General features: G+C 36.3%; 1 protein-coding gene across 2 annotated transcripts in view; it reads right to left on the bottom strand.

Moving 5' to 3' along the window:
* Positions 1 to 9802: 9802 nt before the first annotated feature.
* AEBP2 (AE binding protein 2) overlaps positions 9803 to 13687 on the bottom strand; it is an 83519-nt gene continuing 79634 nt past the window's right edge. For both annotated transcript variants that reach the window (XM_023226133.3, XM_023226134.1), the window contains exons 8-9: positions 12713 to 12739; positions 9803 to 12157 (exon numbers count right to left, since the gene is read on the bottom strand). In XM_023226133.3, the coding sequence (XP_023081901.1) occupies positions 12112 to 12157; positions 12713 to 12739 (73 nt within the window). In that variant the 3' untranslated portion in view covers positions 9803 to 12111. The remainder of the gene's footprint in view (positions 12158 to 12712; positions 12740 to 13687) is intronic.

The following is a 13687-nucleotide window of genomic DNA, read 5'->3' as shown; positions in this document are numbered from 1 at the left end:
GAGAAGGCATCAGTGAAGGGGAAGTATTTTTAATGATTTTGCAACATATTTATCTTGTGTCATCAACTAAAAGTCATTTCAATCTCCAGGCAATCAGTTGCGTAACAACTGGAAATAGTTTCAAACATACAGAGAGATGAGCAAAGCTTGGTTAAAATGTATACGCCACTGATTAATATATTTTCCTTCAAAGTTGCTTATTCTTTTAACACAGCCTTGCAAAATACATTCAAATAATTAACTATTTATCAAAGTGGCACAATAGTAAGATTTCTAGATTTACAGTCAAGCAGAACTGGTTCAAACTCCGGGCTCAGTCTTGGACAAGTTTCCCAAGTAACGCATTTGTAAAACCAAAAAAATAAAACTCACATTTCATACATTAACTGTAAAGACTAAATGTGAAGGCTAAACAAATTCCCCTAGCCCACTGTCCAGCTAATTCTAAATGCTTACTACAGTTATAAATACCATGAATCTTGCAACATCCTCTTGCACTCCTCCATAAATTAGCTTAAAGCTAACAAGTTTATGGCCAACCTCTGAGAAGCATATAAAATTTAAGAGCATGCATTTCGTGGAGATCACTCCAGCTGTGCCTTAAATTTTTTCTTCTCTTATTTCATTTTTTAAATTGTTATCTTGCTGTATCATGACACTTTTTTGAATTAGGGGTGGGAGAAGATTAAAAGGTAAGATACCAAACTAATAGTTCTAAATTTTCTCTAAGAGCTGGATGAAAGAATCCCAGAAAGAGGCTTCTAGAAGTATCTCAACATCTAATCTTCATAATCAAGTATCCAATGCAGGCCTGCTAGTCCATATTCCCAGCCACAGGAAGTGCCTGGTACACACACATTTGTTGTATGATTCATTTCTGTACTTTCACTTTTTCCCTTTTCTGGCAAAAAAAAAAAAAAATCAATTATTTCCTATTTGTAAAATCTGCTTGGAATACATGTCTAATGTTCAAATTTCCTTATAAACAGTAAATATCAACTACCTATGCCAAAAGTCATTCTCTATTTCAGGAAGTATCTCCTATGTTGCTAAGTTCCTATGCAATATCTGCACAATGTCACAAAATAAACCATCCATCATGCTGGAGGAAAAAAAATAATTGTTGGCTCAGTCCCATGTTAATGAGCCTGTTTTCCCCCAATTTGGAAATATGTGTAGACTGGACTTCTCTACCATTTTGAATATGACATACCACAATGGCATACCATAATTTTTGTACTTTTTAGTGTTTTAAGGATGTTTTTGGTGTTTCATTACTTCTCACAAAGATATAATGGGGAATTCATTCTAGTACTGTTATTCTAGTACTTTTACATCCCACATAAAAAGAACACATGTATGGGTGCTATAGGACCAATACATAGCTAGAAAGGCTACCACCTTCATGAGTAAGTTAAGGTACCCCCCACCATACCCAAGGAAGTCAGAATTGATTTCATAGGTAACATATTTTATTAAGCACTGTTAAAAAAAAAAATGAATTCCTCCAGTAATGAATTCTAATATTTTCAAATCTTACTCTTCAGTAAGTCTTGAATGTTTTCAAAAAGTGATTTATGTTTTTCCCTCACTGGGGAGCAGGGCAGAACAGCAGCCTTTGGGCCAGTTTCCCCATCACCACTCACGTAGGTACATCAAAAGTTATCTTACCAGTAAATCTTTCACATAAAGCCCAAGCTCTAGCTTATGGAACACAAGGCCCTCAACAACTGGTCCTCTCTACCTCTTCAGAACTAGCTCCCACCACTCCTGGCCGTTACCTAGACACAAAGCTGTTGTTCCACTCTACAGCACACAGAAATCCCCATCTTAAATGCCTCCATCTTCCCCTCCATTCTCCATCACTGAATCCCAGGTATTACTTCAAAGGTAACCTGAGGGGAGCCTGCCTGAACACTCTAGAGCTGGGTCAAGTGCTCTCTGTGCTTCCATATTACTCCAGGCATACCTCCAACAGGGCACTTCACACTGTATAAAAATTAAGCTAATGTCACTATGCTCTTCCTATGCATACCGCATCTGCAAAGTGTGAACAAAACACCTTACTCATTTATATCCCAAGAACCAAGTATATGCTGAGTACTAAAATTTCATAAAATTGTGGTAAACTTTTTCTATGTTTTTACACTTGCTGTTTCCATTTGCAAATTTCACCTTATTCTTCCTACATCTTTTGAAAAATCACTTCCTGCTAGCCGGGCCGGTGGCTCACGCCTGTAATCCCAGCAGTTTGGGAAGCCAAGGCAGGCCAGTAATCTGAGATTGGGAGTTCGAAACCAGCCTGACCAACATGGAGAACTCTGTCTCTACTAAAAATACAGAATTAGCTGAGCATGGTGGCGCATGCCTGCAATTCCAGCTACTCGGGAGGCTGAGGCAGGAGAATCACTTGAACCCGGGAAGCGGAGGTTGCAGTCAGCCAAGATCGTGCCACTGCACTCTAGCCTGGATGACAGAGAGAGACTCTGTCTCAGAAAAATAAAACAAATAAAAATAGAAATACAAAAAATTAGCCAGGCATGGCGGCAGGCGCCTGTAAACCACCCAAAGTGCGGATCCACCTGCCTCAGCCTCTCAAAGTGCTGGGATTACAGGCTTGAGCCACCGCGCCCAGTTTTTTTGTATTTTTTAGGAGAGACGGGGTTTCACCATGTTGGCCAGGCTGGTCTCAAACTCCTGATCTCAAGTGATCCACCCATCTCGGCCTCCCAAAGTGTTGGGATTACAGGCATGAGCCACTGCGCCTGGCAGAATGGCTGATTTAAATTGGTATTCAGTACACAGGAAATAAAAGCTCAGCAGTTTTCTTTCCATTCCTGATTTTTTTTTTAATCACCAGCAACTTGAACCATGGACCAATCATTCCTGACCACCACTTGGTAGTTGATAAGCTTAGCAAAAGTTTATTTCTACTAGGTCTTAGGTTAAATCCCTACTGCTTGCAACTCAAGTATCCGGCGACCTGCTCTTGCTCAAGCTGACTCCCAAGCAGTTAAAACTGTTCACTGGAGCTGAAATGATAAACTTACCTTTATGCATGTGTAATGACTTACCACAGATTTCAAATATATATATAAATTACATCCTCAGCCCTCCTGACATCATTTCTATTATACGTCTCTGACTCATGATACTCCCCACTTGGATGTCTAATAAGCATCCCAATCACAAAACATTCAAAGCTTAATTCCGAAACTCATCCCTCCCCAAACCTGCTCCACATTGCAGTCCTTCTCATCACTATCTCATAGCAATTCCATCCTACCAGTTAAAGCCAAAAACGCTGGAGTCCACCCTGACTCTCTCGTACTATAACCACACTATCAACAAATCTACCTTCAAATGAAAATCCAAATCCCAACTGCTTTTTTTGTTCTTTACAGCAGTTTTACGTTCACAGCAAAACCAACCACTATTTACCACCATCTATTCTGGTTCAAGCCACTGATTTTTTTTTAAGAGCCTTTTTACTGCTCTTCCTGTTTCTGCCTTTGCTCCCATTATTAGTTAATTCTTCAGAGTAATCAGTGATCCTTTTAAGACATAATTCAGATCATAACTTTTCTCTCCTCAAAACTCTCCTAAGGCTTTCCATCTCCTCCAAGTCTCTTCACATCAACCTCAGCTTTACCAAACATATCAAGCATGGTGAAATGTTAAGCTCCAAAAAGGTGGAATTATTTTTTAACGTTTTGTTCAGTGCAGCATCTCCAGTACCTGTAATCATGCTTGGGACAGTACAAGAGAACAGCAAGCACAAAGCATTTTAATAAATGTTCTTGCTTCAAGGGGCTTTATAGTTGCTGTTCTCTTAGCTGAGGGTTCTCTACTCAGATACCTGCATTTATTCTCACTCGGCTCCTTCAGTGCTTTGCTCAGTAAGGCCTTACCAAGTACCCTACTTAAAATTCTATCACAAATTCACTTCCCCTATCACTGTCCCATTTTTTCTTCATAGCATTTACACCATGTATGTTTCACTCACTTGCATTGTCTGCCATCTCCCATACACACAACTCTAAGGTCCATGAGATCAAGAATGTTTATTTCTTGATGCAACTGCTGAATCTGTAGCATCTAGAGCAGTGCCTTGCAATTTGCAGATGCTTGATATTGAATGGGTACATTTTTCTAGGTATATTTCAATTTATACCATTTGGGTAGTTTGAGGATTATCTTTCTGGAAAGTCTTCAAATGTATTTCTAAGTCCTATAAGATTTTGCTTTCTATTAATACGATTTTTATTTTGTAGGCTAAAAGTTGACTTAATAACATTGCTAGTACAACAGTTAACAAATTATACTTGTTTTAATATCTCCAGCATATAAAGTCCATCATAAGCCACACAAATACCTTAAAAACTGATAAACTGAAACTGATTAAACAGACAAAAATTCATTTTTTAAGCTGCCTTAATGTCTTTAATGCTACCCAGCCATACTCCAGAACAAGAAGTCTTTTTTATTTATTTAGTAAATCTTAAAGGGCAATCTGAAGTCAGAAGAGTTTAGGTAATATTTAGTGTCTCCAGTATCTACTTCAAGTATAAATAACTAAAAGCTACAGAAAATATATGTTCAATGTCACTGGAGAAATAAAAAATGCAAATTTTTTACAGTATTATTGATGCATTTCAAAATAATTTATGCTGGAAAACATACACAAAACAGTATATACTATATTATTCCATTTATATAAAATTCTAGAAAATGCAACCAATCTATAGTGCCACACAGTAGATCAGTGGTTGCCTGGGGCTGAGGATGGAAGGAAGGAAGCATAGGGGAACCTATGCAAGGTGATGGAAATGTTCTATGTATCTTGTTTGGTGATTACATAGACATCTGTCAAAACTCATCTAACTGTACAACTTAAATGGACTGAAAGATACTGATGTCATTTGTCCACCTTAGACTGACTACAGTAATATTAACACAGCATGAGCAACAATATTTACTCACACTCAGTTGACGGAAGCTTATGCTGGTACCACCTTTTAAGGAAAACATTTAGGCAATACCAAAATTATAATGCATCAACTCACAACTTATAATGAACAAAACTCCTTAAGTCAGTTAACAGTGTCTCCCCTATAATCCCAGCACTTTGGGAGGCCAAGGCGGTCACATCATCTGAGGTCAGGAGTTCAAGTCCAGCCTGGGCAACACAGTGAGACCTCATCTCTACCAAAAATACAAAAATTAGCTGGGCATGGTGACACATGCCTATAATCCCAGCTGAGGCACAGGAGGCTGAGGCATGAGAATCACTTAAATGAGGGAGGTAGAGGTTGCAATGAGTCATATTCACACCACTGAACTCCAGTCTGGGTGACAGTATCTTTAAAAAAAAAAAAAAAGGAAAGGAAAGGAAAGGAAAGGAAAGGATGGCAGGGGAGGGGAGTGGAGAGGAGGGGGAAAAGGAAAGGGAAAGGGAAAGGAAGAAAGATCTATGCCAATGCCCTGAGTAAGCCGTGCCTGTAGTCCCAGCTACTCGGGAGGCTGAGGTATGAGAATTTTGTGAACCCAGGAGGTGGAGGGTACAGTGAGCTGAGATCAAGCCACACTCAAGTTAGACAGGGCAACAGAGCAAGACTGTCTCAAAAAAAAAAGAAGAAGAAGAAAAAAAAAGACCAAAAAAAAGGCCAAATCATAGAACTGAGTATGTAACGATTTTAAAAAAGGACAAAAGAAAAATATTAATCAGACCAGGAAGGTGTGGCTAATTGAAAGTAAAGACTTCCATTTTGTTCCTATTTTCTATATTTATAATTTCTTCAATTTGGTCATTATAACTTAATATAAAAAGTTACTTTAAAAAATACTGTTGATCCTTTGAACAAATTCTGAAAAAACTGCTGACTTCTGAAATTACATTTAAAAGGAAATCAGATCTTTCAGATTTGGGGTGGCCATATAAGAAGATAAAAGTCTGAAATTTAAATAAGCTAACTTCTACAAAGATTGACATTTACTATGCTGGTATTAAAAATATAACTAGGCTCTCTTTTCATTTATGAAATTCAAGGGGACAGAAGCTGGGAACCTTATGACCCACTCTCCTGCAATGCTTGATGATGTCTATACTAAATTATTTGCACTGAGCCCAGCTCTCAAGAGTAAGCTATCACAGTTTTAAATCTATTACTATTACCTAGCTACACACCTTCCTCTAAAAGGTTTTTCTAACAAAAAAGGTCCCAAAATATAATAATCTTATGTATACACAAGATGCATTAGGCATCCAAATATAAATTCCATTTTCAACAGAAATATGTAAGTCCATTGCAATTTCATAATAAACTTAAAAACTAGTTAAACATAGGTATTCTTCAGCAAAAGCATCTGAACACTGAAGAGGAAAAAAGGTCCTCTAAAAGCAGCAACGCTCTGGGATCAAGACAAAACATTCAAATAAAGAAACCAGGCCAGGCACGGTGGCTCACACCTGTAATCATAGCACTCTGGGAGGCGGAGGGGTGCAAACCACCTGAGGTCAGGAGTTCAAGCCCATCCTGGCGAAACCCAGTCTCTACTAAAAATACAAAAATTAGCCCGACATGGTAACACGTGCCTGTACTCCAAGCTACTCGGAGGTGGAGGCAGGAGAATCGCTTGAACCTGGGAAGCGGAGGTTGCAGTGAGCCAAGATTGTGCCACTGCACTCCAGCCTGGTCAAAAGAGTGAGATTCTGTCAAAAAAAAAGGGGGGGGAGAGAGGGAGACAAAGAGAAAGAAAGAGAGAGAAAGAAAAAGGGAGAGAGAAAGAAAAAAGAGAAAAGAAAGGAAAGAAAGAAAGAAAAGAGGGAGGGAGGGAAGGAAGGAAAGAAAGAAAGAAAAAGAAGAGAAAGAAATTGGCCAGGCGTGGTGGCTCATGCCTGTAATCCCAGCACTTTGGGAGGCCGAGGTGGATGGATCACAAGGTCAGGAGTTCGAGACCAGCCTGGCCAACATGGTGAAACCCTGTCTCTACTAAAATACAAAAATTAGCTTGGCAATCGCTTAAGATTGAGGCAAGAGAATCGCTTGAACCCAGGAGGCGGAGGCTGCAGTGAGCAGAGATCACGCCACTGCACCCCAGCCTGAGTAACAGAGACTCCATCTCAAAAAACAAGAAACCAAATACTGGGTAGCTCCTTCAAAATAGTGTTTTAAAAAAAAAAACGTTGGGCCAGGTGCAGTGGCTCACACCTATAATACCAGAAGTTGAAGACCAGCCTGGGCAATACATTAAAAAAGCCAGTGTGGTGGCGCATGCCTGGTGGCCTAGCTGCTTGGGAGGCCTAGGCGACAGGGTCACTTGAGCCCAAGGCGTTTGAAGCTGCAGTGAGCTACAATCCCGCCACTGCACTACAACCTGGGCAACAGAGTAAGAATCTGTCTCGAAAAAAAAAAAAAAAAAAGTTACTTATATCATAAAACAGGACTCTGACAGAAGCGTTTTTAAATAAAATCAAATAAGCCAAAATATTACATCCAAGTATGTAAAAACATAACATCAATAATGCTTTACACTAAGAATGTTTAAACAAACTGAAGCATAGTTCCTTTTATAAGGATTTTTGTTGTTGTTTAAAGAGGCGGGGACCAAGCACAGTGGCTCATGCCTGTAATCCTAGCACTTTGGGAGGCAGAGGTGGGAGAATCACCCGCGGTAAGGAGTTCAAGCCTAGCCTGGCCAACATGGCAAAACCCCGTCTCTACTAAAAAATACAAAAAGTATCCGGGCATGGTGGCACACACCTGTAGTCCCAACTACTTGGGAGGCTGAGCCACAAGAACCACTTGAACCCGGAAGCAGAGGTTGCAGTGAGCTGAGATCACACCACTGCATTCCAGTCTCGGCAACACAGCAAGACTCCCTAGTGAAAAATAAAGAGTTGGGGTCTCGCTGTGCCACCCAGACTGGAGTGCAGTGCTCTGATCATAGCTCACTGTAGCGTGGAGCTCCTGGCCTCAAGCAATCTTCCCTTCTTACCCTCCCAAGTAGTTGGGATTACAGGCATGAGCCACTATATCCAGTATATAAGGTTCCTGTGAAAACTATCTGATATTATCACAGGATGTGGCTTAAGCCAGGTCACTTCAACCCTACTACTGTTTTATCACTATTAATTCTCCAAAGTATTCTACTATAAAAATTACTCACCTATAATACTCATTCAACAAATTTTACAGACTATTTTGTGCCATGAATGATCATGCTAGGGACTGGCTGTGGCAGAAACACCGGAAACAACTTCACAGTGGTATCACAATGTACATTCACGTTCTCACACTGACAGCAGCAGTGTGGTACAGTGAAAAGAATTCTGACCGAGAAAAAAAACACCTGGGTTGTAATTCCTGCTCTAACTGCTTACAAATCCTTTTTAATTTTCAGATTTAACAGAACCATGTGTGAGACCACATAAACTTGATTCAATAAATAAATTACGCAATGTAAATTTTTAGGTTTTTTAAGATAAAAATAAGAATACATTTTACTACTATAATACATTTTAAGGCTACAGAGCCTCATAACCATTAAATTTTAAACATACTCTAATCTTAAAAAAAAAAACAGTAAATATATTAAAACTGCAGTGTTAGAACTGCTAAATGTCCTACACCAGGTCACAAGATTCTTAAACCATGTACATAGGAATTTTTCTAACAATTTCTTCCCTTTTATGAATACATATCCTATTATTTTTTAGAATAGAGAAATATGTTTTAACCAAAATCCCCAAAATGTCCACTTATCTCAAAAAAACATTTTCAAATGACACATGACTTAACTCCTTTTTTAGAAACGAAGTATCTCCTTGTAGACCTGTACCCAACAGGCTTTGTTATACAGACATACATACCAGTTTTCATATAAACTAAGAATTTAAGCTCTTTTAGAGAAGTTATGCAGAGGTATTAAAGGTTTCTTTTTTTAAGTTGTGACTAAAGAGAAAACCCTCCATCAAGTATTTTTAATACATATTTTCCCATTTTTATATTTGAATAATCCAACATCTGTTCATCATGAATTAAGAATTCAAAGAAAAAATAAAAAAGCTTTAAACAACTGGCAATTTCTACCTTTTTAAGAGTAATACCATATTTAAAACATTTTATTAATGTGTAAAAGGGGAGAAAAGCATTAAGGCCAAAGATTTACTGACATATTAATGTTTCCAATTAGTAAAACAAATCTTAAAATATTCATTGAGAGATAATTACTGTCCATCTTACGTGAAATTCACAAGTAACATGTGTCCACTTTAGGTAACATTTATATATAAAAAGTTTATTAGAAATATAAAAATTTTTAAATTTTACACTATTTTCCACCTTAAGATTCTTTTAGATAAAGCAGATGTGCCTTATGGTTCAAACACAATCTGATGTACAAAATCTTACTTAGTTCTTAGTAAAATAAATACAGAAACACAAATGATGAAATGATGGACTACTAATAACTTAAAAAACCCAACGTAAAAGTTTCCAAAAACCACCATTTGTTGGCAATATTTACTGTAAAATACATGAAACAACTTTCACTAAAATTTAATGTACTGGCTTATTACCAAGATCAACATTGTCATATTAAAATGCAAGTTGTGTGGTCTAAGTTTATGTTTCCGAACATTTTGTCAACTAGACAAAGGAACCGAAAACTTTTTCTTAAAGGACCAGAGACAGGCTGAGTATCCCTTATCCGAAATGCCTGGGACCAGAAGTATTTCAGATTTTTGATTTTTTCAGATTTTTTAGTATCTGCATATACATAATGAGACTCAGAAATGAGATCCAAGACTAAACATAAAGTTCATTTATATCTCACATACACCTTATACACAGACTGAAGGTAATTCTACACAACAGTTTTAATAATTTTGTGCATGAAACAAAGTCTTAATTGTTTTGACTATGACCAGTCACATGAGGTCAGGCGTGGAATTTTCCACTTGCGGCATGATGTCAGCATTCAGTTTTGGACTTTGGAGCATTTTTTATTTCAGATTTTTGGATTAGGGATTGCCAACCTGTAGTAAAAACTGGGGGCTTGCAGGACCTAAGGTCTCACCACTCAATTCTGCCACTGCAGGAGAAAGCAGGCACAGACAACATATAAATGGGTATGCTTGTGAGCTGTAGTTTGCTTGATGCTGAACAATACATAAATTCTGGACAACAGACTTATTTCAGGTGTCATATTACAAATATGTCATACTTGAAGGTAGGAGCAACAATACAGATGGGTAGACATTAATAAATGAAAACCACAAATTAAAATTTTCACACTTATTACCCAGTCATAACTGGATGTTATGTGTATATATGTATACATACAAATTATAAAGCTAGCTCATTTCAATTCCATATTCTTTTTGGTGTGTTAATCAACAGTATCAAACCAACATCAGATAAGCAGCAAAAGGATTATGATTGAGTACTCAGAAGTTAATCAAGGATCACAAAATCTGGTTTTCACATCTAATTATTTCTACACAACAGAAAAACTTACTTACTGTGCTCTACATAGAAAATATCAGATGTATCTTTTCAGGTGTAATTTGAAAATTTAATTGAACTGTTACAATTTGAAGCTAAATGTGATTTGCTTTGTTTTATTAGAAAAAATACTCAAGCAAGGTCTACAATCATTGGTCAATTAAGAATGACTTACAAGAACATGAGGCAATAAAATAAAAATACAGGTACAAACTATGTATCTGAAACACTTCTATTTGGCAATTTTATAACAAATCAAATTTTAAAAAGAACAAAAGAGATTGCAGATTACTTCGCAGATACAGAAGAAAGCAATTGATGAAGTGCTTAAGCAAAAGAAAACAACAAAAAAAGAAAACACACTGCTTTTCTTTTTAAAAATAAAATCACATTGCTATAGATCAAATGGATAATACCCTTATTAAACAACCATTCCAGAATGTCTTATAGTAGTAGCAGTGCTTTTATTTGCACTTCACTTAATTTTATAAGACTCATTTCATGTATATAGCTCTTTACCCCATTGTTAACGAATAAAGTCTCTCATAATTTTTTATTTTTAAATTTTTTAAAGCAAATGAGAAATGATTTATGCATCATGGAACCTTTCCCATTTTGGAACCAAAGGTTTAATTCTATATTTTTGTCTATATTTCTTTAAAAAATTTAGTGTAAAAACTGCTGGTTTTTATATCACTGTAGTAAAGTGAAAACTCCTCAATCAGGAGTATTTTCTGCAGTTTCACTGCATATAACCACATACTTTACAATGTCCTTCCAACAGTAAGGAAGTAATTGATTTCTTGATCACTGTCAGAAAAGAGTGCCATAATTCTATTATGGGTATAGGTCCTCCCTCAAAGACTTTCTGGAAGGATGTTCAATGTGTTTTGTTCTTATAGATATTAACAGTAGTACATAGTCCCTTAAGTCTGTGAAAGACATTTATTGTTAAAGAAGGTGCTTTTATTAACAATTCCTCTGGCAGCACTAGTGAATTACAATATCCTTCAATATTATTTCTACCATAATATATACATTTAACTTTCATGCCTCTAGAAAAACATCTACAGTACATTTCAAAATATAAAAATATATTACAAATCTGCTGAATTATTTACAAGCAATGTTCTATTATCTCTATGCAACATTTGTTTAATACAATACTAACAAGTTACACATATTTCCATTTCTGTAAGTTAAAAAAAATCGATATGGCTTCTTGCTTACCAAGCAAGAAAGTGATTTTATTTTCCTTTTCAAAACCAACTTTGGTGCATAAAAGATTCAGTTTGAAGATACTTGTAAAAAAAATACAATTTTTCTTACATTAAGAAAAAACAACTCAAAAACCAAATGATTTCCTCAGAAAAAAAATTAGAGTCATATAGGTTAAATGAAAATATGAAGATTATTCAAATAATTTGAAAGGTTTTTCAAAAACCGTTAACAGATTAGTTATATAGGTAAATATTAACATACTGTACTCCATGAGAAAGCCCTAGTCCTGAAAAGGGAGCCACCAGACATACTGCAACACTCTTTAACAGTAATTTTCAGCCCTAATTCGATAGACGAATTTTTAGTTGATTGCAAACGTCGTTCACTGTTTGCTTAAATACAAATTGAACACTTTTCTTATCAGAGTTCTGCAAAAGAACACAAATGGCAACCAATCACATCTATTTATCATAATTGAAAGGTAAATTATCTCTTGATAATTTTCATTGTCTAAATATTTCCTAATATGACTTCAAATCAATAAACACTGTCAAGACAAATATCCTTACAGTGCTTTTGGTATTTGTAAGGGCACATGTTGTAATTGTTTTTCTTTCCAATATAAACTACTGAAATCACTAAAGGGAAGAAAAAAAAAAGCAGCTTAAAGCAGCAAGCATGCAAAGCCTTTAAGAAGCTGTTCTACTAAGTTGCCAAAAGAGTGTTTGCTCAGTCTCCCACAGTACCATTCCATGAAAATGTGGATATACAGTAATATATTAATATATTCCACCGAAGAGTCTACTTCATTCACAGAATGTTTACACTAAGCATAAATATTATCCTAAATACTGGATTAAAAAAAAAAAAAAAAAAAGGAAGGGGTTGACTCTAATGTGCAACTTTTCCTAAACCCATTGTCAGTGACTAAGACTGCAGGTGTCCCCGCTTGTTTGCTTTTTATGTATTTATTTATTTTTTACCTCTTCAACCTCTTCTGCGGCATTGTTCTAGAAAAAGAGAAAAAGAAATTCTTTTATTCAACTGAATCAAACACGTTTGAGTGCTTCAAGAGACATTAAAAATATTAAGATACAGGCAATGTGATAATCATAGATTATAATAAAAATGTATTTCCAAAACATTTACACATATGGATCTATACTTAGTTACATAATACAGTTGTTTTTAATAAAAGTTTTAAACTTAGCCTGCTAGTGCATTTCTAAGACAGAATTCTATGTGTAATACATAGATTTTAGCCAACTAATACTTTAAAACTGATGCTTGGCTGGGTCCCAGAAGCTCATGCCTGTAATCCTCCCAGCACTTTGGGAAGCCAAGGCAGAAAGACTGCTTGAGCCCAGGAGTTCAAGATGAGCCTGGGAACGTAGAGAGAAGTGGTCTCAAAAACAACAACAAACCCCAATGCTTAAATCCCAAATAAATACAACTGTCTCTCGGCATGCACAATGGGAGTAGGGGATCCGCAGAATCTCCTGCAGATTCCAAAATCCAAGGAAATAGCAGGATTTGCAAATAACCTACATACATCCCTCTGTAAGCTTTAAATCATCTCTAGATTACTTATAATATTTAATATAATGTAAATGCTATGTAAATCATTGTTACACTATATTGGTCTTATTTGTATTACTTTTTATTGTTGTATTGCTATCTTTTCCCTCCAAACACCTTTGATACACAGTTGGTTGAATCCATGGATGTGGAAGCTGCGGATACAGAGGGCCAACTGTATATTCCTTTTAGTCTCATTTTGAAGGAATATGTTTATTTTGCAGAAGGTTTGCCATACTTTCATTATGACATATGCACAAGCAGGAAGTTATTTCTCCTAAAAACAAGTAAGAATAATTGTTTTTCTTCTTTTAATTAATTTCACAAGTTTTCCCAGTCAAAATCCAGCAATTTAAGAAAAGATTGCTACACTAGGACAA

Source organism: Piliocolobus tephrosceles, chromosome 10 (genome assembly GCF_002776525.5).
Source record: "Piliocolobus tephrosceles isolate RC106 chromosome 10, ASM277652v3, whole genome shotgun sequence".
In the NCBI taxonomy this organism is placed as follows: domain Eukaryota; kingdom Metazoa; phylum Chordata; class Mammalia; order Primates; family Cercopithecidae; genus Piliocolobus; species Piliocolobus tephrosceles.
The sequence above is the reverse complement of the archived record's forward strand: the minus strand, read 5'-3'. Positions and strand labels throughout refer to the sequence as shown.